This window comes from Pongo abelii, chromosome 5 (assembly GCF_028885655.2).
Source record: "Pongo abelii isolate AG06213 chromosome 5, NHGRI_mPonAbe1-v2.0_pri, whole genome shotgun sequence".
Lineage (NCBI taxonomy): Eukaryota > Metazoa > Chordata > Mammalia > Primates > Hominidae > Pongo > Pongo abelii.
In genome coordinates this window covers 42,308,818-42,330,801 of record NC_071990.2, presented here as the reverse complement: position 1 = coordinate 42,330,801, position 21,984 = coordinate 42,308,818, and the positions used below count along the sequence as shown (strand labels likewise).

Here is a 21,984-nt window from a genome sequence, read left to right as displayed (position 1 = left end):
AAGAAAGAAGGGGCAAAATTCAGTGACCGTCTTGTCACTGATTTCAGTGTCTTGGTCCAGGGGACCGAGCGGGGGGCTGGGAAAATAAGATCGTGCCATCCAGCCTGAGGTCCCAGGCCAAGGTAAGCACTCGAGGGTTAGCTGCTGTTATCCTCACTGTTTCTAACCTCTGATTGAAGTGGGAAAGCTTTGGAGTGGAAGTGGTTTTTGGGAAAGGGAGATCGACTGTGGCCATGTTGAAATCAAAGTATCACCGGACAGCTGGATGCCGAGGCGTCCTGGAGAGATGATGGCTGGAGGTGGAGAAGCAGACGAGCCATCTGCATGCATACACAGAGGTGGAGTGTTTGTGACCATCCACGGCTGAGAGGACTGGAGGGAAGTGCCAGGAAAGAAAGAGAAGTCCAAGAATAACAAGGAAAGTGGGGCAGTGTCATGGAAGTCAAAGGAACAATGTGGAAGAAGGAAGGGGCAGCCAGCACAGTCACATGCCAGAAGCAAAAGAAGCGGGCTGGACCCCACTGAGGGGCCCCCATCCTGGAGGAGCACCTACCTGCTGGCCTCTGGGACGGGCTGGGAGAGCTAATGGTGCAAGTCAGGGGGTGCATTGTTAGTAGAGGGCTTGCTGCCTGTCCCAACAAGACATTCCTGGGCACACACACTCAAACCTCATTTATGACAGAGACTGCCAACTGCCCCACAAATCCACTTTTTCCTTCTTCCCATGGTGACAAAGCTCCCAAATTTTACCTAGACAGAGCCACCCAGGTAAAGACCACATTTCCTTGCTTCCCTTGCAGCCAGGTGGGGTCGTATTACTAGGAGGGTGCAGCTTCCAGGTCCTGCTTCGGAGGAAGGTGAAAGTTTGCCCTCATACACCTCCCTTCTCCCCCAATGCTGGAATCTGGGCCCAGAAGATGGGGTGGCCACCATACTCCGTCATGCAAGCAGCACCCAAAGTGACAGAGGAGTCAAGAGGCAGAAGGGACCTCGACACCACCAAGTCACCCAGCCGGCCTGGACCACTCACCCAGCTTTCACAGAAGCCATATGCCTCTGACCTAAGCCACTTGATTTTGGGGACTTTTTGTTAGGGCAGCCTAACTCACATGGGAACACAAGATTTAATCCAGCAGAAATGCCACCTTAGATCAGACCAGAAGTTGCTCAGCTCATCTCTGCTAGGAGCTCCAGGGATAGTGAGAGAGGTCACCGGCATCTCCCTTGACAAGATCCTCACTCTTCACCTACCAGGAAATCCTTAGTCTCCTTAACACTGTTACAAAGCCGTCATTCATAAACAGATCAAAACCCTTCATAAGACTGGACAAAGTGGCTCACAACTGTGATCCCAGCATTTCAGCAGGCTGAGGCGGTATGATCCCTTGAGGCCAGGAGTTAAAGACCAGCCTGGCCACATAGGGAGACCCCATCCCTACAAAAAATTTAAAATTAGCTGGGCATGGTGCCATGTACCTGTAATCCCAGCTACTCGGAAGGCTGAGGTGGGAGGATCGCTTGAGCCCAGGAGTTCTAGGTTACAGTGAGTTATGATAGTGCCTCTATACTCCAGCCTGAGAGCAGGACCCTGTCTCTAAAAAAAAAAAAAATCCTTAATGAAAGCTTTTTTCTCCCTATCTACTTAATCAAGGAATGAACATGAGCTGTGATCAGTGCCCTCAGCCTGCCTCACATCAACCCCCCCTTTTTTTTTTTTTTTTTTGAGACGGAATCTCGCTCTGTCGCCCAGGCTGAAGTGCAGTGGCACAACCTTGGCTCATTGCAACCTCCACCTCCCGGGTTCAAGCGATTCTCCTGCCTCAGTCTTCCAAGTAGCTGGGACTACAGGCGCGCACCACCACACCTGGCTAATTTTTGTATTTTTAGTAGAGACGGGGTTTTACCATGTTGGCCAGGCTGGTCTCCAACTCCTGACCTCACGATCCACCCTCCTCGGCCTCCCAAAGTGCTAGGATTACAGGGGTGAGCCACCGTGCCCAGCCACATCACCTCTCTTAACTGGTCTCATTTCTAGCTTCCTTTCTCCTCCCACCTACAGGCCAGTTGAATGCACGGGTGGGTGGTGCACACAGCAGTGCTCAGTGCCACTAAGCCTCAAAACACGAACAGTTGTGAGACAACAGCGTCAATCAGCTCTGGAGCAGAATGCCTGGGTGCAGACTGCAGCTGAGCTACTCAGCAGCCAGGTGGGCTGACTTGTTACTGACCTCTCTAGGCCTCCATGTCCTCGACTGCAAACAGGAACGGTCAAAACATTTGCTTTCAGGGTAATTGTGAGGATCAAATGAGTCCATATGTGTAAAACACTTAGAACAGTGACTGACAAGAGTTCAGTTCTCCATTAGTATTAGCTTTTATATGTATTTTTTCATATTCTCATGAGGCAAGCAAGCTTTTATAATTTTATTTATTTTTTGAGATGGAGTTTCACTCGTTGCCCAGGCTGGAGTGCAATGGCACGATCTTGGCTCACCACAACCTCCACCGCCAGGGTTCAAGCAATTCTCCTGCCTCAGCCCCCCAAGTAGCTGGGATTACAGGCATGCCCCACCACACCCTGCTAATTTTGTATTTTCAGTAGAGATGGGATTCTTCCTGTTGGTCAGGCTGGTCTTGAACTCACAACCTTAGGTGATCCGCCCACCTCGGCCTCCCAAAGTGCTGGGATTATAGGCGTGAGCCACTGCGCCCAGCCGCTTTTATAATTTTAAAAGCAACGGAAAGAAAAGAAGGGTCTGGTAATGGAATAACACTCATGTATAAAGCATGGCCATACTTTATTTTAATGATAAAGACATTCCATGAAATCCCCTCAACAAGGTATCCTAATGATCCCGTTCTGTAGAACTGATTTGGAAGTTTAGTGATTTGCCCCGAATCCACAGGTGGTTAAATGGTGGACAATGCATACAAATGTCACCAAGCCTTATCTTACTGAGCCACATGAATCGAAGTAGAGTGACTTCAAGATGCCAGAAAAACAAAGCTCAGGTTCATCTTTTTTTTTTTTTTGGAGACGGAGTCTCGCTCTCTCGCCCAGGCTGGAGTGCGGTGGTGTGATCTTGGCTCACTGCAACCTCTGCCTACTGGGTTCAAGCAATTCTCTGCCTCAGCCTCCCGAGTAGCTGGGGTTACAGGGGCCCACCACCATGCCCAGCTAATTTTTGTAATTTTAGTAGAGACAGGGTTTCACCATGTTGGCCAGGCTGGTCTTGAACTCCTGACCTCATTATCTACCCGCCTCGGCCTCCCAAAGTGCTGGGATTACAGGCGTGAGCCATCGCGCCCGGCCCCACTCAGGTATATCTTTCACACTTGTTTCCCTGAAAGCTAGTCAGTGTTGCTACTGGTCTCTCAGAATAACCCCGCCAATCACTACTTAACTGCCTCCTGGTCAGAAACAGAGGAAAGGGGCTTGCTGAGAATCCTCACTCCAAAGCCAGAACTGGGGCTGTGATGCAGACGGGGAGGTTAAACGTTAAGGAAAGCGAATTAATATAAGATATTACAACACACCCATCAGAATGGCTAAAATAAAAAATAATACTGAATACTTGTGAGGATGTAGAGACACTGGATCACTCAACATCGCTAGGGAGAATTAAAAAAAATGGTACAGCCGGCTGGGCACAGTGGCTCCTGCCTGTAATCCCATCACTTTGGGAGGCCGAGGTGGGTGGATCATTCGCGGTCAGGAGTTCGAGACCACCCTGGACAATATGGTGAGACCCCGCCTCTACTAAAAATACAAAAATTAGCCGGGCATGGTGGCATGCACCTGTAGTCCCAGCTACTTGGGAGGCTGAGGCAGGAGAATCACTTGAACTGGGAGGTGGTGGTTGCAGTGAGCCAAGATTGCGCCACTGCACTCCAGCCTGGCAACAGAGTGAGGCTGTCTAAAAAAAATATATATATATATACACACACACACATATATATACACACACATATATATACACATATATACACACATATATACACATATATATACACATATATACATATATACACACATATATACATATATATACACATACACACATATATATATACATACACACACACACACACAATCTATATAGTACACCGGCTCTGGGAAATAATAGTTTTGTCAGTTTCTTACAAAATTAAATACGCAGTTACCATAGGAACCAGGAATTGTATTCTTAGGTATTTATTGCAGAGAAACTAAAACTTTTGTTTACACAAAAAACCTGTACACAAGTATTACAGCAGCTTTATTCACAGTAGCCCCAAATTGGAAACAGCCCAGATGTCTCTCAATGCGTGAATGGTTAAAGAAACTGTGTTAAACTATGGTGCCTCCACGCTACTCAGCAATAAAAAGAAAGGAACTACTGATACACACAACCACCTAGATGGACCTCAAGAGAATTATGCAGAAATGAAAAAGCCAACGTCAAGAAGTCTCATACTCTGCCAGGTGCGGTGGGTCATGCCTGTAATCCTAGCACTTTGGGAGGCTGAGGTGGGCAGATCACTTAAGGTCAGGAGTTGGAGACCCACCTGGCCAACATGGTGAAACCCCATCTCTACTAAACCTACAAAAAATTAGGCCAGGTGTGGTGGCTCATGCCTGTAATCCCAGCACTTTGGGAGGCCGAGGTGGGCGGATCATGAGGTCAGGAGATCGAGACCATCCTGGCTAACGCGGTGAAACTCTGTCTCTACTGAAAAATACAAAAAATTAGCCGGGCGTGGTGGCAGACACCTGTAGTCTCAGCTACTTGGGAGGCTGAGGCAGGAGAATGGCGTGAACCCGGGAGGCGGAGCTTGCAGTGAGCCGAGATTGCACCACTGCAATCTTGACAATCCACTGCAATCCAGCCTGGGCGACAGAGCGAGACTCTGTCTCCAAAAAAAAAAAATTAGCCAGGTGTGGTGGTAGATACCTATAATCCCAGCTACTCAGGAAGCTGAGGCAGGAGAATCATTTGAACCCGGGAGGTGGAGGTTGCAGTGAGCCAAGATTGCACTCCAGCCTGGGCAACAAGAGCAAAACTCCGTCACACACACACACACAAAATACTCCAGGAGGAAAGAAAATAAAGGACAAAAAGTGGGAGAAACAGATGAAACAGAATCAACAAGCTATTGATTAAGTGTGGAAGCTTGGTGAGGCATATACAGGGGTTCATATATTTTGCTCTCTAATTTTGAATCTGAAAATTTCCAAAATAAAAGTTTTACTAAGTTCCCAGGCGTGCTTAGGCCAACACAAGGGCTAAGCCTGACTTATTTGTCCACATTGCTGTTAACTTCTGAACACAAATTAAGTTCAAAGCTTACAGTTCTATTTATTTACAAAGTTTTTATTATGAATTTTTATTGAGATTTTCATAAACATTTTTAATCTGCATGTTTACTACTTTTTGCCTCTAAGAAGTCCCATAAAGTTATAAAAAATAGAAATTTATAAAACACATTGAGAATTATGCATTTTTATACAGGGTCAGTGTTTCAAGTTGTCTAACCCTTTCCCTGTCTCCCCTCAGAACAAAATTATAAGAGTATATAGCCTCTGAGGCCAGGTGCAGTGGCTCATGCCTGTAATCCCACCCACACTGGGAGGCCAAGGTGGGTGGATCACCTGAGGTCAGGTGTTCGAGACCACCCTGGCCAACCTGGTGAAACCCCGTCTCTACCAAAAATACAAAAAAATTAGCCGAGAGTGTGGTAGGTGCCTGTAATCCCAGCTACTCGGGAGGCTGAGGCAGGAGAATCCCTTGAACCCAGGAGATGGAGGTTGCAGTGAGCCGAGATCACGCCATTGCACTCCAGCCTGGGCGATAAGAGTGAGATGCCGTCTCAAAAAAAAAGAAAAGAAAAGAAAAAAAAAAAGAGTATAGCCTCTGAAATCTCAACAGCAGAAATAGCAGCCCTTTTCCAAATCCCACCTACAACTCAGCACATCTGCATTCAACAGGCGCTTACACTGGATAACAACGAATGGAAGCTGCAGAAACACTGACTGGGACGACACCTCCCAAGAGCAGTGAGAACAGCTGGGATTGGCCACAGCTTGAATGTGGGGCTGTGTTCATAAACTTATCAGGCCAAGAATCGCTAAGAAACTGAATCACAAACCCTGAGAACGCCACATAGGCCGGTCTAACTGCTTCGATCTAGGAGAGTTTCAGGTTACTACAAACCTGAAAAACTCCTATTTAGTCCAGTTGGGGAATCCAATTTTTTTTTACTAGCGTCCCCTCTTCAGTTCCTGACAAGCAGCTCTTTCCTTACACAGTACAGTGAGGCCAGAAGAACATGGAGCCTGCTGTCAAGTCCCCAAGTTTTTCAAGTTTCCAAATTCACCAAGGGAATGGAAGACTAAGAGATGGGCTGGGCACCGTGGCTCACGCCTGTAATCCCAACACTTTGGAAGGCCGGGGCGGGCGGATCACTTGAGGCCAGGAGTTCAAGACCAGCCTGGGCAACATAGCAAAATCCCGTGTCTACTAAAAATACAAAAAAAAAAAAATTAGCCAGGTGTGGTGGCAGGCACCTGTAATCCCAGCTACTCTGAGAATCGCTTGAACCCGGGGAGTGGAGGTTACAGTGAGCCGAGGTAGTGCTACTATACTCCAGCTGGGGTGACACAGCGAGACCCTGTCTCAAAATAAAAGGAGTTGAACTGTGGAAGCCAAAGGGGAATACGTGAAGTTAAATATGGACGTTAGGATTCTAACTTGGGAAACAGCTTATTCATCCAGTGTTCACTTCCACGTGTCGTTGCATTTTTCTTCCTTGGATTTAGTTTTAAAAGCTCTTCCTTAGGAGGCCAGAAAAGGTATCAGCAAGCCCAGCATCTTCCTTAAAAATTTGTTTTCTGGTTTGTAGGGTATGTTAAGAATGAAGTTGTTCTCCCCACAGGATAGAAAGTGGTTGGACAGACTCAGACCTGCTTCTTGGAGAACGCCTCAGCTTGGCTCATTCCTGCCCAACCACCAGCCTTAAAGTTGACCAGCCATTTCTCAGCTTTCAGAATACAAGATGAGGCCCAGCCCTCAACACCCCACCCTCACCCCACCAAATCCTTTCCTATTGTTTACTTTACCTTTTTTTTATTTTTTTGAAACGGAGTCTCGCTCTGTCACCCAGGCTGGAGTGCAGTGGCACGATCTCGGCTCACTGCAACCTCCGCCTCCCAGGTTCAAGTGATTCTCCTGCCTCAGCCTCCCGAGTAGCTGGGATTACAGGTGTGAGTCACCCGGCTAATTTTTGTATTTTTAGTAGAGACAGGTTTTCACTATGTTGGCCAGGCTGGTCTCGAACTCCTGACCTCAAGTGATCCGCCTGCCTTCGCCTCCCAAAGTGCTGGGATTACAGGCGTGAGCCACTGCGCCTGGCCCCTCTTTCCTACTGTTTAAACCTCATGGCTCCTCTATCAAGTCCCTGCATAATAGAGCCGACGCTCTAGGCTCTTGTCAGAGAAAACCTCTTCTTCCAGAAGGGGCAAGACTTGGCAGTTCCCAAGCACACATTCCTCAGAGGGGCAATAAATGGTAAATCTCTCAGGAGGAGAGTGCTGCCCCGCTTCAGGGAGCTTTCGTCAAATGCCGACGGGAGGATAGGTGCAGCCCCGACATGTCGTTCTCCTTCACAGTGACGCATCTGCTCAAGACTCCTGACTCCTGCCCGCCCCAATCAAAGCTGTGCTGTGTGGCCTCCTGTTTCCAACACGTTGAGGGAGTACAAAGTCACTTTTCATCAGCTCAACGGAGCACTTGGGAGCCCAGATGAGGAGAGAAATAAGAATGAAGTTCTGGGATGAGAAAGTGGTGCCACAAATTGTGACTCAATAAAAGGGATCCAGATATCCTGAAATACATGCTGGACAAACAGTCTTCTTTGTAATAAGCACAGCAGCAAAGAGCCCTTTCCTTCCTGTCGCTTTCCCTGCTCTCTTGAGTTTCAAAGGAATCAAATCCTGTGATAATGAATGAAGTCACTGGCTGCTGCTATGCCCCACCACATAGGCTGATTGATTAAGAAAATCTCTGGCGGGGTGCGGTGGCTCATGCCTGTAATCCCAGCACTTTGGGAGGCCGAGTCGGGTGGATCACTTGAGGTCAGGAGTTCAAGACCAGCCTGGCCAACATGGCAAAACCTTATCTCTGCTAAAAATACAAAAATTAGCTGGGTGTGGTGGCTCACACCTGTAATCTCAACGCTTTGGGAGGCCAATGCGGGTGGATCACTTGAGGTCAGGAGTTCAAGACCAGCCTGACCAACATGGCGAAACCCTATCTCTACTAAAAATACAAAAATTAGCCAGCATGGTGGTGCTTGCCTCTAGTCCCAGCTACTCAGAAGGCCGAGGCAGGAGATTCGCTTGGACCCGGGAGGCGGAGACGGCATTGAGCTGAGATCATGCCACTGCATTCCAGCCTGGGTGATAGAGTAAGACTCCATCTCAAAATAAAAAAAAAAAAAAATTCTCATTATTCTGTCCTTATCTTCCTCAACCCAAACATCCAGTGAAAATAGGTCATCTTAATAGATGGTTTGCCATGAAAATCATGTCTGATCACACCCTGCAGCCTCGACTTGGCCATGAGGAGGTCACCCTCTTCTTCCCTTGAGTGGCTTTAACTCCCCGGGAGGGTGGAATCTGCGCCCCTGTACAAGCCAGGTTTCCTTCTCAGCTCAGGAGAGGGACCTAGAAAGAAGAGGAACCATGGAGCCTCCTGGTGTGGGCCCTGTCTGCTCTCCCTCTAGGGGAAAACAGCTCCAGCGCTGTGAGGGTTGGTCCCTAGACTGCAGGACACTCAACCACTAAGGAACAAGAGTTATGTACGGGAGCCAAGTAAGGACAGGAAAAGGGAGACTATTCCCTCTCACCAGAGTAGCTTTCCCCAAGGCTCAGCCCCACTGAGGAGACTCTTTTCCAAGGAGCAGAGAAGACCACCTCGGTGGGACAGTGAAGGCTCTCTGGACCCCAGCCTCCGACTCACTTCTTCCTGCGAATCTTGGGCTTCTTCACAGGCCGCAGATAAGGGTTATCGATGATGTTCTCCTCCCCATTCCGGCTTCCCGACAAGGAGGGGTTCTGCTGCAGGACAGAGGTGTTCTCCTTCTCGGCTCCAGAATCCTCCTTTGAGCAAAAGCCAAAATAAAGCACAACATCAACAGCATAAGGAAAGAGATCATGCCCATAATTGGCATGACCATTAGCATCCTCTAATTGAGAAATTAGAACCTGGGAAGCACCTTCCTTCCAACGTTCCTATCTCTGCCCCGATGAAGCGAGGCCCAGGCAGTGGCTGGCTATGAAGGGAAGGCAAGACTAACAGCCTTGACCCAAGAGAGCACACAGCAGAGTCCAGAGTTTTGAACCTCTGGAGAAGGTAGGGACAGGGGTTAGAAAGAACAGAGACCTGGGAGGGACAGGAATCAAATTCGGATGCCTCAGGGAGGATGCCCAGCCTGGTGGGGAGATGAAGAAGAAAAGTGATCCTGGACGCCCCACAGGACTGGCAGATACAGGATCAGAACACATCATTTGCATAGCACATCTCCTGGCCAAGCTAGCCTAAGTCAGAAGAGATTTCCCCCTCAAATCCTCACATTTCTGGTACTTGCAACATGGTACCAACAATCACATCCCAGCACAGGCCAGAAACTTCTCGAGCCTTGAGGGTTCCACTAAGGGACGCAGAGCCTGCAGGTACCAGCACATGCACATCATTGGTAATGCCTATCTGCAACCTATGAGGCAGGGTTTGTTTGTTTGCCTGTTTGAGATGGAGTCTCCCTGTGTCACCCAGGCTGGAGTGCAGTGGCGTGATCTCAGCTCACTGCAGCCTCCGTCTCCCGGGTTCAAGCAATTCTCCTGCTTCAGCCTCCCAAGTAGCTGGGATTGCAGGCATGTGCCATGACGCCCGGCTAATTTTTGTATTTTTAGTAGAGACGGGGTTTTACCAATTGGCCAGGCTAGTCTCGAACTCCGAGGCAGGGTTTTTTACTGTTCATTTTTTTTTTTTGAGACGGAGTCTTGCTCTGTTACCCAGGCTGGAGTGCAGTGGTGTGATCTCGGCTCAGTGCAAGCTCCGCCTCTGGGTTCAAGCAATTCTCCTGCCTCAGCCTCCCAAGTAGCTGGGAGTACAGATGCCTGCCACCACGTCCCGCTAATTTTTGTATTTTTAGTAGAGACGGGGTTTCACCATGTTAGCCAGGATGGTCTTGATTTCCTGACCTCATAATCTGCCAGCCTTGGCTTCCCAAAGTGCTGAGATTACAGGTGTGAGCCACTGCACCCAACTGCTTTACTGTTCATTTTTTGAGAAAAATGTGTTTTTTCAGAAAAGTTTGTAAGTTCACATGTAATCAGTATGATCAAAATTCTTAAAAAGTCACAGTTGCATATAGACACAGAAAAAAAGGTAATATGCTGACATTTTAAAAACTGTTCTGGAAGTATGAGCAGTCAGTTATCCTTTCTTTATTCACAGCCTCCTTTATTTTCCACGTTTGGTCGGGCTGCGCCCCCTGCTGATGGGCCAAGGGGAAGAAGTTCTTCCATGGGGAAGAAGTCATTGAGATTCCTGTTCTGCAACTTGAGGCTAAAGAGGCCCTCACTGACCTCAAGCAGGAGAGGCTGCTGTCAAAACAGACAGAAGACGCCATGACCGGATGGCATGAAATGAATAGCAGTTTCCCCTGACAGGACAGCTGGCCTAGGGCATGGACACCAGTCTCAGGTTTAATGAGCCGGAAGAAACCAGATCACATCTAGGTTCCCCTGCGTGCCCTCTCTCTGTTCTATCAATTGTTCTCTTCAAAGACTCAGTTCCATTGACCCAGTATTAGGGCCTGTGTGTTTTCCCTCTCCAGCACCCAATCCAGTGGGACCACAAGGTGACCCAGAGCCACTGGGGCCTTCCAGAGGCTCTTGAAAGCAAGTGCTGCAGGACCAACCTAGTTCAGGCCAGACCAGGTGCCAGAAAAAAGGTCTGCCCACAACCAGACCTCCCTTGGGTATCTGGCATCCAACCTTTCTGAAGTTCCTAATAGTACAAATGAGTAGTATCTCCCTGCTCCGTCCATCCTATCATTTCTCTACAGTAGACAGCCTATCTTCAAAGTTATTGGAAGCTCACTTCAACCGTGCCTTCATTGTTTTCTGATACACATGGAGGTAACACTGTTAGAGGTGCTGAAAACTCCAGCCTCAAGACACTGCTGGAGGGTCCAGAGGCTCCCTCCATTTGGCCCACCATGGCTCACGAGAGCAGGACGACAGGCTTCCTTCTCCCAAGCAGGCCTCATAGAAATGTCCCCTTCAGGGACAGGCAGCATTGAGATGGTTAGGGGTGGGAGAGTCACTAAAAAAAGAAAAAAAAAAAAAAAAGTAGGCTAGGCGTGGTGGCTCATGCCTATAATCTAGCACTTTGGGAGGCCAAGGCAGGTGGATCACCTGAGGTGAAGAGTTCGAGATCAGCCTGGCCAACATGGTGAAACCCTGCCTCTACTAAAAATACAAAACAATTAGCCGGGCATGGTGGTAGGCACCTATAATCCCAGCTACTTGGGAGGCTGAGGCAAGACAGTCACTTGAACCCGGGAGTTGGAGGTTGCAGTGAGCTGAGATTGTGCCACTGCACTCCAGCCTAGACGACAGAGCGGGACTCCGTCTCAAAAAAACAAAAAAGTAAAGTGTCAAACTGACCCAGAGATTTGTAAAAAAGGTGGGAGCAGAATGGTCTGTCAGGAGCTCCCTGAATTGCCTGTGAGCTCTAGCAAGCCCTACACCCTCTGTGGTGACTGCATCCAGTCTCCCAGCTCTCAGTGCCATCTCCACGCCAACAGCTCCCTGGAGTACAATGCCAGCCCTCACCTCTCCCGACTTCCAGGCTCATGCAGCCAGCTGCTCACTCAGCATTTCCACTGGGGTATCAGGTAGGCAGTTCAGACTTCAGGCACCTAAATCTGAATTGGGGACCTTCCCCTGTGGTGTAAATGGCGCTTCTCAGTCCCTCCCATCACAAGTGACGGCATCTCCATCCTTCTAATGGCTCGAGTCACAAACTCTGTGGTTCATTCTTGCTTGTTTTCTTTCTTTTATTTTTAAACAGGGTCTCACTATGTTGCCCAAAACTGGACTCAAATTCCTGGGCTCAATCTTCCTGCCTCAGCTTCCCAAGTGACTGGAACTACCGGCATGCCCCACCACACCTGGCACACTCCTTTTCCTTCACTGACATCCCACACCCAATCTGTTAGCACAGCCTCTTGGACTTACCTTCAAAATTCAGGCAGGTACTGACCACTTCTACCACCTCTGTGGCAACCACTCTGCTTGGGGCCACCACTGCCTCTCGCCTAGGCTATAGCGACAGCTTCCTGACTGATCTCTCTAGTCCGTTCTTACCGAGCCATCAGAGTGATGCTTTAAGAAGCTGAGAAACGTCCCTCCTCTGCTCCACGCCCTCCCACAACTCCCATCTCACTTAGTTAAAAGCCAGCTCTTAAAACAGCCTACAAGGCCCTACCCAATCTGACCCTCCCTCCCACAAGCCACTCACTATTCCACAGGGCCTTTACACTGCCCATCCCCTCTGCCAGAACACTCTTCCCCAGATATCCACATGGCTCACTCCCTCACTCATTTCAAGCCCCTGCTCAGATATCCCCTTCTCAGTAATGCCTACTCCGAGCACCCCACTTAAAACTGAAGACTCCTCCTCACCCCGGATCTTCTCCTACTGTTTTTCCCCCGCACAGCACTTTCATTTCTGATATACTATGCAACGATTTATTCATATATTATGTTTACTATCATCCTCCCACAGCCAAACATAGGCTCCTAAAAGGCAGGGGTTTTCTTTGTTTTTCTCACTGCTTTATCCCAAGCAGCCAGAACAGTATCTGGCACATACTAGGTGCTAAATAAACATCGGTTGAGTGAGTGACTGGTACATTTTTCATAAAAGAGTAAAAGTTTAGATATCTGGGTTGGCTGCAGAAAGCAGCTGGTTCAAATGTGTGAGAAAAGAATCTATTATACATGAATTTAAATTATACATGGATTTAAAATGAATAGCTCCTTTACGTTCAAGTACACGGAGAAACTAGAACCAGGTTAAATAATGTACTGCCTAACAACAGACCTTGAGAGGGGCACTGTCATCAAGAGATAAAATAATAATTTAAAATACCAGTTATTGGCTGGGCATGGTGGCTCACGCCTGTAATCTCAGCACTTTGGGAGGCTGAGGCGGGCGGATCACGAGGTCAGGAGATCGAGACCATCCTGGCTAACACAGTGAAACCCCATCTCTACTAAAAATACAAAAAAATTAGCCGGGCATGGTGGCGGGCGCCTGTAGTCCCAGCTGCTGGGGAGGCTGAGGCAGGAGAATGGCGTGAACCCGGGAGGCGGAGCTTGCAGTGAGCCGAGATCACGCCACTGCACTCCAGCCTGGGTGACAGAGCTAGACTCGGTCTCAAAAAAAAAAACCAGTTATTTACTTCGCTATAACAATGTCTGTAAATGGTAAAGACAGAAAACAACCTAAGTGTTCATGGGGGACTAGATAAATTAAATGGTTACATCCATACAATGGAAGATAAAGCAGCTGTGAGGAACGATGCAGCTCCTCCCTTACAGATGTGGAATGACCGCCAAGCTACAGCCAGGAAAAAAGCAAGAAGAGAACAGTTTGTGATCTGCTGTTTCAGTTCAAAATAACAATTTAAAAAAATGTCTCTAGAAGGATACACAAGAGGCTGGTGGGACAGTTGCTCTGTGGGAGGGAAAGTGGGTAACAGGGAACAGGATGGGAGGGATTGTCACCATACATCTTTTTGCACACTCTGCATTTTGAAACATATGATTGCATTTCCTAGTCTAACAAAATAACATTAGGTCCAACTGACTGTAGTAAATTGTCACTAGAATCTTTGTCTTGGAGTCATTTTATTTTACTTTTCACAGAAGGGCATATGGTTAGATAGCCGAAAACAGCAGGGGAGGGAGCAGTGTGTGCTAGGAGCTGCCACGTGCCAGGCACCTGATAGATAACCAGCTCTATCTCCGGCTCCCCCTGTCCCTTGAGGTAGGTGTTCCTGTTTCTACTTACAAGGAAATAGACTAAGGCATAAAGTAACACAATCACAGTCACACATGTGGCAAGCAGCACAGTCTGGATTTGAAGCTAGGCAAGTCTGACTCTAAGACTCAGGCCTTCCTACACTCCTGCTGTCTGCAACCCTGGCTTGGCCTCGTGGTATTCAAGAGTCCTCGGGCAGTTGCTGACACTCTTTAGGTTCAATTACCGCCATGACCTCACATCACTACGGGACTGTCAGTGAATGCATGTCCAAGCCCTTTAACTATATTGTACTTACAAAGGTATGATGACGTTTGTTTACATGATTCCTCTTTCTCATAAGGTGAACCTCAACTTAGTCCATGACCCAATCACCATATCTCAGCCCAAATTAACAGAAGCGTACAGTAACAACTTCCTCTGCTTTATTTAAAGCCATGGGCTCCCAGCCCTAATTCTGAAAGGAATAATTCAACATTTAAAAAAAAAAAAAAAAAAGTATGTCCAGGCTGGGCGTGGTGGCTCATGCCTGTAATCCCAGCACTTTGGGAGGCCAAGGCAGGCGGATCACGAGGTCAGGTGTTCGAGACCAGCCTGACCAACATGGCGAAACCCCATCTCTACTAAAAATACAAAAATTAGCCGGGCATGGTGGTGCATGCCTGTAATCCCAGCTACTCAGGAGGCTGAGGCAGGAGAATCGCTCGAACCCGGGAGGCAGAGGTTGCAGTGAGCCAAGATCTTGCCACTGCACTCCAGCCTGGGTGACAGAGCGAGACTCCGTCTAAAAAAAAACAAAACAACAACAACAACAACAAAAAAGTATGTCCAGGCAAATAAGACCTTCAGCAAATAGAGATGACACAGGCATATTCCACTAGCAAACCAGAGTGGCTGGCTGCCATTTGGTGTATCACATCTCAGAGAACATAAGGGATGCTCAGTCTAACTACAGCCACTAAGGCATCCAAACTAGTGCTGATTTTAAAGGATGGTTGAATATGGTAACCTGACTATATAACCCTATTAGCCTTGAGGGCATTCCAGCTTCTGGCGGTTCTGTGATTGTACTTGGCACTTTCTTCAAGGGTGCAGGAACAAGAGGGGGCTCTTATCCTTTCACTTGCTGAGTATGACACACCGGTGAGCAGAAAAGAAAGTATACCCTAAAACAAGCTAGGACTAGAACATCTCCTTGCCCACCTTTGTCTCTGAACCCACATGTTGTCTCCTATCCTGGGTATGAAATGTCCAGAAGAAGGCTAGTCCCTCCATTTGGTCACAGGCCCATCCCCTCTCGTCTACCAAATGACATCATTCCCAGACTTTTCTTTCTCTCCTGTATCCACTTTCCCTTCTGACCAGATCATTCCCAACAGCAAACACGTTATTTCTTTTATCTTAAAAAATAAAAACACAAAACACCTCTCTTAATTCCTTAATTTTCCCCCTTTTAGTTACCGCTGCATCACTCTCCTTCCCTGTACTGCAGGAACACCACACGACTTTCTGTGCCAATGGAAATGTTCAGTATTTGCACTGCCCAGTAGAGCAGCCAGTGGCCGTATGTGGCTATCAGATACTTGAAATGAATGTGGCTAGAGAGATCAAGAAACCAATTTTTAGTTCTTTCTTTTTTTTTTTTTTTTTTTTGAGACAGAGTCTTGCTGTGTCGCCCAGGCTGGAGTGCAGTGGCGCGATCTCGGCTCACCGCAAGCTCCATCTCCCAGGTTCACGCCATTCTCCTGCCTCAGCCTCAGGCTCCCAAATAGCTGGGACTACAGGTGCCCGCCACCACGCCTGGCTAATTTTTTTTGTATTTTTAGTAGAGATGGGGTTTCACCGTGTTAGCCAGGATGGTCTCGATCTCCTGACCTTGTGATCTGCCTGCCTTGGCCTCCCAAAGTGCTGGGATTACAGACGTGAGCCACCGCGCCCCGCCTTTAGTTTTATTTCATTAATTTAAATTTAAATACCCACATGTGGCTAGTGGCTGCTGTAATGGACAGCACAAGTCTATACTCACTGACTCCTCTTCTCTCCTCCCATTCTCTCTGAATTTACTCCAGGTCTTCACTCTCATTCTTACTGAAATGGCTCTCATCAAGGTCACAAATGACATCCACACTGCCAGATCTAACGGTTGAATTCTCAGTCCTCCTACCATTGGAGCCACCCACAGCTTCGGACACAGCTAATTGCTCTTTTCTCCCTGAAACACTTACTTCCCTTGGCCTCCAGGACACAGCCCTCTTTCAGTTCTCCTCCCACCTCCATGCTAGTTCTTCCTCATCTCTTCAAGCTCTACACATAGCAACAGCCCCAGGACTCAATGTGCCTCCTCTTCTCATCCTCACTCATCCCTGGAAGAGCTCATCCGCACTCATGTTTTTAGACACGACCTACAGGCTGCTGGCTCCCAAATATGCATCTCCTGCCCTAACTGCTCCTCAAATTCCAATTATAGATCCAGTTCTTCACCTGACATCACCACCTGATGTCTAACAAGCATCTCAAACTTAACACATCTACGTTTAAGACACGAACATCAACTCCTGACTTCCCCCACACACCTGTTCTACCCGGTGGTTGTTCCTATCTTGGCTGAAGGCAATTCCATCTTTCCTATTGTTCAGGCAAAAAAACCTTACCGTTTTCTTTAACTCTCTCTCATATCTACTCTATCAACTGGCTTTGCTCTGAAAGTGATCTAGAATCTGACCAAATAATCTAGGTGACCACATCTCCTTATTTTTGCTCCTCCTACCATCTCTCAGTTTACTGTGACAGCATCCTAACTGGTCTCCCTGCTTCTGCCTGCCCTCTATAGCCCATCCTCAGCACAGCAACCTGACTGACCCTGTTAGCAAACCTACCTCGGATCCTGACCCTCTCTGCTCAACATCTCCAGTGGCTCCATCTTACTGAGTAAATGGCAGTGTCTAATCTAACCTTTAAGACTCTGTAAAGTCTGACTCCCCGTGTGCCCTCTCGGACCTCATCCCCTACTGTTCTCCTCCTTGTTCACTCCACTCTGGCCACCGTGATGTCCTTGCTGTTCTTCAATGTAACAGGGGAGCTCCTGCCTCAGGGCCTTTGCATCTGCTGCCCCTGCTGCCTAGAATGGCTCCACCCTCAGACATGTCCATGCCTTGTTCCCTTCAGGTCTTTACTCAAATGTCTCCTTCTTGATCACTCTACCTAATACTGCATCCCTCCCATTCCCATCCCCACTTCCTATCTCCTCATTTATTATTTTTCATTAGCCCCATGAGAACAGGGAATTTTGTTTATTTGGCTTCCTACTAACACCCCAGCACCTGGAACTGTATTTGTTGAATGAACGAGTGAATCCCCAGGACACGGATGTGTCTCTAAGCAGGAGATCGGGTCACATCTGGATCATCACGCAAGCCCTTATGCAGGCCCCTAACAGAAAGCCAAAGAGACCTGAGGTCGATCATGTCCAGGTCCCAGGGTGACAGACTGAGGGCAGGGTGCGATAGTTTGGGGGATACTCTGAGGTAGGCAGAAGGTGGAACCCACCATGCTGATATGAAGAGCAAGGTTCTCTGTGTCTGTCTGTTCATCCTGCTCCGAGGAATCTGTCTCTTCCATTTGTTGCATCTCCAGTTCAGATGGAAGAAGAGCTGTCAGGTAGGGGATGGTGAAAGGTCTGGCAGCAATCACTGGCGAATTGGAAGACAGGCATGAGTCCACTGTCACACAGACCTCGCAGCTGGCTTAGAGTCCTAGAGCCTCACAACAAATCAGTGAGCAGCACCAGAAGATAATACTAGCTAACTCGCTCCAAGTACTTACATAACAGGCCAGGCAATGTCCTACGGGCTTTACTCATGTTATCTTTCATCCTTGCTCCCATCCTATTAAGTACGATTACGCACAGAGAGGTGAAATGACTTTCCCAAGCATGCTAAAAATGGCAGAATGGGATTCTAACTCAGGCAGCATAACTTCAGAATCTACTTTTTGCCAAGTACAATTGAGATAAGATGGAAATGGGGCTATAGATAGAATCCTAGCAACACATAAGTTTTGAGATCTTGCACCCAAGGTCAGTTAAACCCCTCTAAGCTTCACTTCCAGAGCAGGAACATTGATTCTTTCACCCTGAAGGACTCAAGTCCAAAGGCTGGATTTGAGCACTCTGCATATATGCATGTCCACTGAGCTGTAAGACACTCTGGTAAATGAGAGTTCTAGCTCTTCCAAAAAGCAATGAGGATGAGAGGAAGAAATTGATTTAAAAATAACATTAAAAGAAAGAAGGCCGGGTGTGGTGGCTCATGCCCATAATCCTAGTACTTTGGGAGGCTGAGGCAGGAGGACTGCTTGAGCCCAGGAGATTGGGACCAGCCTGGGCAACATGGTGAAATCCTGTCTCTAGGAAAAATAAAATTAGCCAGGTATAATAGTGCATGCCTGTAGTCCCAGCTACTAGGGAGGCTGAGGTGGGAGACTCATTTGAGTCCAGGAGGTCCAGGCTGCAGTGAGCTGTGTTTGTGCCACTGTACTCAAGACTGGGTGACAGAGTGAGATCCTGTCTCAAAACAGAAAAAGAAAAAGTCTCTGTGTATACTTCTATGGTAGAATGTGACTGTTAGAAAATACTCTAGAATTGGCTGGGTGTGGTGGCTCATGCCTATAATCCCAGCACTTTGGGAAGCTGAGGCAGGCAGATCACTTGAGCTCAGGAGTTCAAGATCAGCCTGGCCAACTGGGTGAAACCCCGTCTCTACTAAAAATACAAAAAATTAGCTGGGTGTGGTGTCTCCTGCCTGTAGTCCCAGCTACTTGCTGAGGCAGAGGAATCGCTGGAACCCGGGAGGCAGAGGTTGCAGTGAGCAGAGATCACGCCACTATATTCCAGCCTGGATGACAAAGCAAGACTCCGTCTCAAAAAGACCCACAAAAACTCCAGAATTGTTTTTGCTGTGGGTCAGATGTGGGGTCCAGGAGTAAGAGCTAGGTTTGAATGCTGTCTACTAGCCATGTTCCTTGAGGAAGTGACTTCATTTCTCTTCTCTTGTGCCTCACTGAAGGGTTCCTATGAAGGTAGTGATATATCAGTTCCCAACTCAGAGGCTCACAAGAGGATTTAATGAGATAATGTATGGGAAGTGATGAGCACAGTATCTGGCACTTAACAACTGGTAGCTGCTGTTATTCCAGAGCCAGGCACACAGCAGGCATTCCACAGGAGCTTGCTGAATAAATGAATCACCCGAACTAACCTCCCTCACTCACATTTGTAAAAAGTGAGGTCTATGGAAATGAAGTAGCTTGGTCAACATGGCCAAATAGTGCCGAGATGCCAAGTTAAATGAGATGGGACCTATGAGGGAAGATCACGATGGGCAACTGGCCCCTGATGCCAGTGTTCCTTCTACTACCTGGGCTGCCACCAAGTGTCTCTGATGCCTAGGCCTAGGCTATCCTCAAGGTAACTCAATGGACCTCAAGCAGCCAGTCCCAACAGAGGCCATTACTGTTTTGGAGTCATCAGTTAAGGACAGACTCTTAAGACCTGGGGAAGGGAGCCAGAAATCTGAGGGGCAAGCTGTACCCAAGGGAAGGACAAAAGCTTATTTGTTTCTTCCTACCATGCTGAGAGAAAGAAAAGATAGTGTGAGTATTTCAAATAAGACAGGGTCCACACAGTGGGGCAACTCTCACATGGAAATGTGCTGACGTCATCTTTGAAAAGACTCTGAGTCTCGCCTGTCTTGGCCATGAAACGGGTAAGTGCCCGCTCCACATCACGCCTCTGGGATGCAGCCTTCTCCCGCAGGACCTGGTAGTCTGACACGGGCTCACGGTATGTCTACAAAGAGAATAGCAAAGACACTGGGGTGATGCCGAAGTATCATTCTGCTTTTGTCAGCTCCCTGGCTTGCTGTTGCTATGCCCTATTCTCTAAAATGACCCAATACCAGGCCGGGAGCGGTGGCTCACGCCTGTAATCCCAGCACTTTGGGAGGCTGAGCCTGGTGGATCACCTGAGATCAGTTCGAGACCAGCCTGGCCAACATAACAAAACCCCGTCTCTACTAAAAATACAAAAATTAGCTGGGTGTGGTGGTGGGCACCTGTAATTCCAGCTACTTGGGAGGCCGAGGCAGGAGAATCGCTTGAATCCAGGAGGCGGAGGTTGCAATGAGCCGAGATTGCATCATTGCACTCCAGCCTGTGCAACAGGAGCGAGACTCTGTCTCAAAAAATAAATAAATAGGGGTGGGGGGGGGGGAGGGATAGCTTTAGGAGATATACCTAATGCTAAATGACGAGTTAATGGGTGCAGCACACCAGCATGGCACATGTATACACACGTAACTAACTTGCACATTGTGCACATGTACCCTAAAACTTAAAGTATAATAATAATAAAATATAAAAAATAAATAAATAAATAAAATAAAATAACCCAATACCATTAGTTAGAGCCAAGATCACCAAAGCACAGTAGAAAGGTGGAAAAACAATGTAACTACTTTAATATTTATTTCTAATTAAAAATTAAGAAATGTACAAATATTTACTGTAGAGATTGTCTTGGAGCCTTCATTCAGCTCCCATGACAGATGGTCTCAGGTCTAAGAGAGGCACCCTGAAGAAACAGTGGGAGTGCCCCCAGGGACGCCCTAACGGGGACCACAGGTTCCATCAGTGTAATGTGACCTCCTGCGGTATGGGAGTGGCTGGCTATGTGGATTTGTGGATTATACTATCCCATCTTATTAAATCAATCCTCACAATATGGATACATTGTTCTGAAAAGATTCCCTCAAAGAAAGAGAGGCTGAAGATCTTATTATACGTGCAAGCGACCAAGTGCAAGTGACCAAGAAAACGGCAGGCTGCCACTCTTCCTCCTAATTATGAGCTTGCTGGCAATCAAGTTATGGAGTGAAAACGATTGAGATCAGAATGAGAAATGAGCCAAAACTTTTTATTTTATTATTTTTATTTTTTGGAGACAAGAGTCTTGCTCTGTCACCGAGGCTGGAGTGCAGTGGCGCCATCTCAGCTCACTGCAACCTCCACCTCCTCGGTTCAAGAGATTCTCCTGCCTCAGACTCCCGAGTAGCTGGGACTACAGGAATGTGCCACCATGGCCAGCTAATTTTTGTATTTTTAGTAGAGACGGGGTTTCATCATGTTGGCCAGGCTGGTCTTGAACTCCTGACCTCAGATGATCCACCCACCTTGGCCTCCTAAAGTGCTAGGATTACAGGTGTGAGTCACCGCGCCCAGCCGGAAAACATTTTAATTGGTAATGGCAATGGTGACATTTTAACAACGATCGATAAAGTAACTACTCTTCATGATATTGATATAGCATTTTTTTTTTTTTTTTTTTTTTTTTGAGATGGAGTCTTGCTCTGTTGCCCAGGCTGGAGGGCAGTGGCGGGATCTCTGCTCACTGCAAGCTCCGCCCCCCGGGTTCATGCCATTCTCCTGCCTCAGCCTCCCGAGTAACTGGGACTACAGACGCCTGCCACCACGCCCGGCTAATTTTTTTGTATTTTTAGTAGAGACGGGGTTTCACTGTGTTTGCCAGGATGGTCTCGATCTCCTGACTTTGTGATCCGCCTGCCTTGGCCTCCCAAAGTGCTGGGATTACAGGCTGAGATAGCATTTTTAAAGAAGGCACCTGGAAATGTTTCTTTGTTGTCACCATCAGTTCAAGTGTGTCACCTATACAGTTCTCATATCTGTACTTAAACAAAGAAACAGAATTTTCTGACATGTTAAAAATCTTCCCAAAAGGCTGGGTGTGGTGGCTCACACCTGTAATCCCAGCACTTTGGGAGGCCGAGGCAGATAGATTACCTGAGGTCAGGAGTTTGAGACTAGCCTGGTCAAC

General features: G+C 47.7%; 1 protein-coding gene across 7 annotated transcripts in view; it reads right to left on the bottom strand.

The window, feature by feature from the left end:
- TAF8 (TATA-box binding protein associated factor 8) overlaps window positions 1-21,984 on the bottom strand; it is a 41,066-nt gene that overhangs the window by 5,111 nt on the left and 13,971 nt on the right. For 2 of the 7 annotated variants that reach the window (XM_024248935.3, XM_054557484.2), the window contains exons 6-8: window positions 19,794-19,941; window positions 17,643-17,785; window positions 9,000-9,139 (exon numbers count right to left, since the gene is read on the bottom strand). In XM_024248935.3, the coding sequence (XP_024104703.2) occupies window positions 9,000-9,139; window positions 17,643-17,785; window positions 19,794-19,941 (431 nt within the window). Of the gene's footprint in view, window positions 1-5,339; window positions 8,705-8,995; window positions 9,140-16,006; window positions 17,526-17,642; window positions 17,786-19,793; window positions 19,942-21,984 lie in introns of those variants that run through there. The other 5 variants (XM_002816886.6, XM_009241873.4, XM_063724785.1 and 2 more) reach the window with 5 other exon arrangements.